Source organism: Oncorhynchus masou, chromosome 27 (assembly GCF_036934945.1).
Source record: "Oncorhynchus masou masou isolate Uvic2021 chromosome 27, UVic_Omas_1.1, whole genome shotgun sequence".
Classification (NCBI taxonomy): Eukaryota; Metazoa; Chordata; class Actinopteri; order Salmoniformes; family Salmonidae; genus Oncorhynchus; species Oncorhynchus masou.
The window spans coordinates 51,223,738-51,227,094 of NC_088238.1; the positions used below are offsets into that span (position 1 = coordinate 51,223,738).

General features: G+C 42.2%; 1 protein-coding gene across 1 annotated transcript; it reads left to right on the forward strand.

Annotated features, from left to right (window-relative positions):
- The first annotated feature begins 715 nt into the window (after positions 1-715).
- Positions 716-2,677, forward strand: LOC135515380 (alpha-2 adrenergic receptor-like). Its single transcript, XM_064939054.1, has one exon. It carries the CDS (start codon positions 719-721, stop codon positions 2,018-2,020), a length of 1,302 nt encoding a protein of 433 aa, XP_064795126.1. The 5' UTR covers positions 716-718; the 3' UTR covers positions 2,021-2,677.
- Positions 2,678-3,357: the final 680 nt, after the last annotated feature.

Consider the following 3,357-nt stretch of genomic DNA (forward strand, 5'->3'; position numbering starts at 1 on the left):
ACTCATTATTGTTTGCAGGTGATTCTATTAGTAGATGCAGCAATACTGACCTCCAGCGTGTTGGAATAAAGGTGTGCCTAAATCACATTGACATTCAGGGCGCATCTCACATCTCTGAAATATTCGTGTGTTCGCAAATGTACTTTTCTCCCTAATTTAATAATTACATACTTTTTTTAAATCCAGTGTATCGGCGTGGTTGACATTCAACGTGTGTCATCAATACATCATATGATCAAAGCCTAATGACAGACAGCGTATCTCACTGTAGTCGTCATTCACAAAATAGCCTATTGAACTGATATAACAAATAAAATAAATAAAAGCATCGCATACTGTAATTCAATGAGATTCCAGAAAATAATGCACTCTGTCGGGGGCGGGGCAGAAATCAGTTAGTTGTATGTGAGCAACACATGAGCGCTGACTGAGACAGCTTTCTGATGTAGAGCTCAGTACGAGCGCTGAGAGAGAGCCAGCAGCAGCCGATATAGAAGGATTGCCTGTCATGCTATAACAGTATGCATGTACAAGGCAAGGTGGCATGATCGTTTAGTCAATTAACCAGATATATATTGGGTAATGATTTGCGGTCTAATCCACGAGTCATGCATTCCGTCAACATTGTGCTCATTTTCATTTTGGCAATGAATGGACTCTACATGCATAAAGTGAATGTCTTTCCCTGAACCAACCATTCTGGAATAAAAAGAAATACATGGACGGGATGGATTCGTTTAACTCAAGCGGAGTTGACACGTTCCCCGTTGTCAATTTAAATTCCTCATCAGAAAGTCCATATTCTTCGGCTACAATAGCGAGTCTTGCAGCACTTGTAAGTTTTCTTATTTTGTTTACAGTGGTCGGGAACGTTCTGGTTGTAATTGCGGTGTTAACAAGCCGGGCAATGAAAGCTCCCCAGAATCTGTTTTTGGTTTCGTTAGCCACCGCAGACATTCTGGTTGCCACTTTGGTGATGCCATTTTCTCTGGCAAACGAACTTATGGGCTACTGGTATTTCGGCAGAGTTTGGTGTGGAATTTACCTCGCTTTAGATGTCTTATTTTGCACTTCGTCCATCGTCCATCTGTGCGCAATCAGTTTGGACCGCTACTGGTCCGTTACGCAAGCTGTTGAATATAATCTCAAACGGACTCCTAAACGAGTGAAGTGTATTATCGTCATTGTATGGCTTATATCTGCCATGATATCTTCTCCTCCGTTAATATCAATAGACAAAAACAATGATAACTCTCAGTACCCAGGGTGTGAGCTGAACAATGACACTTGGTACATCCTCTCCTCTAGCATTGCGTCATTCTTTGCGCCTTGCCTAATCATGATATTAGTGTATATTAGAATATACCAAGTGGCCAAGACCAGGACGAGGGGCATGTCGGAGAAAAAACATGGTCCAGGTGAACATACAATGACTGAGAATGGGCTAAGCAAAGCCGCCTTGTGCAAAATCAACGGGGACAGAGAGACCGGGCACTGCCAGTGCCCACCCACACCCAGCATGATGACCACAGAGGTTCATGATGAGGGGGACCTGGAGGAGAGCTCCTCCTCAGAGGACAAAGGTCACACCAAACCTCAGGACCTGAACCATAAGAGGGTCAAGCGGGCCAGCCGGAAGAACAGTGCCATCTCCAAACACTCCAGCCGGATCTCTAGAGCCAGCAACAAATCCATGGACCTGTTTGCCTCCAGGAGGAAGAGGAGGAGGAGCTCTGTGTCCATGAAAAAGGTCTCCCAGGCCAGGGAGAAGAGGTTCACCTTTGTGCTGGCTGTAGTCATGGGGGTATTTGTGGTGTGCTGGTTTCCATTCTTCTTCAGCTACTGCCTGCACGGAGTGTGCGGGGACCCCTGTAAGATCCCTGATCCCCTCTTTAAATTCTTCTTCTGGATTGGTTACTGCAACAGCTCACTCAACCCCGCCATCTACACCATCTTCAACCAGGATTTCCGACGCGCCTTTCAGAAAATCCTTTGCAAGTCGTGGAAAAAATCCTTCTAGATATATGTGATAATGGGCGGGACAAGCCAGGACTAAATATGCCCTGAGATGACCATGACAATCTCGATATGGACATATGAAATCTACCATGGAATATTCATATGAAAGAAGCCTTTTTTGTATTCAACCATATGAACAATGCAATGTGCACCCTGTATTTACAGTGGTCATACACATTGTCATGCTGTAACTCAATTGAGAGAGCATCATTCTGAACTACGCCTTCATATTCCCTCACAGGCAAATCTTGTGCTCTCATTACCCAACATATTTATGTTACTGGCCTGCATATTTGCCATTCACGTTCAGTGTGTGCATAGTGGTTCCCAGAACAAGATGTTCTGAAGTGTATCGCAAGGCTTTAACTCAATGTCACATTAGATATCTGGTACTCCTGAGTCCTATACAACCAAAGTAACACAATTTCTAGGCTAATCATGCTAATGCGAAAACACAGGGGAACTAGCCGGGCGCATCAGCAGTCTAATCCACTATGTTGACTTGTCATGGGTAATGATTTCCAAGTGGACCCTAGGGATTACAGACAAATGGTTGAGGTGTTGAGGGCTGAGTATATGTTTTTAAAACGTGGGCTACGGTTGTTCCTTTTATTTATAATCGTAAGAAAGATCTGTATTTTTCACCCTGGATGCTGATGAATATATACCTAAGAATAAAACATAAAGTATTTATTTGAAGTACCTCTCTTGTGGACTGTTTCTGTTAAATTATTTTGCATATTTAACATTTTATTTTGCAAGTGGTGCTTTTTCTTATGCTTAAAGTAGTGGGCTATCATGCAAAATAAATGCTGAAGAAATCTTATCTGAGCTCTATTGTGATGTTGGACTTCTGTCATATGTATATACACACTGGAGCACTCTGACAATGATGCACATGTGTTTTGACATGCTTGAGTGATTGAGAGATACTGGGGTTGCCAAGTGTTGTCTTATGCAAGGGATTCTGAGATAGTGTGCTCTGCCAGCATCAATCACTGTCTAACGTGCACTCTCTAAGATGTCTGGCAACCCATTTGTCCCTCAGATGGTATACAAATAAGCTTTTTATGTTTAGACACTATAAACATGTTAACAGAACAGCTCCAGGACAACAATGCATTTACATAATGCTTTCTATTCATAGACATTCGCTTGCACTGTCAAAACAATTTAAAATGCAAGTCAAATATAATTAGGGAATGCTAAAGGGAGATGGTTAAAATGTCGCTGCAACAGCTTCCTGAACAAAAATAATCTGTAATTAGCTGCCTAAATCATTATTTAGGGTAAAAACAACTCCTTTTTGGCAATCCTAATCAAGACTCTATTATCACA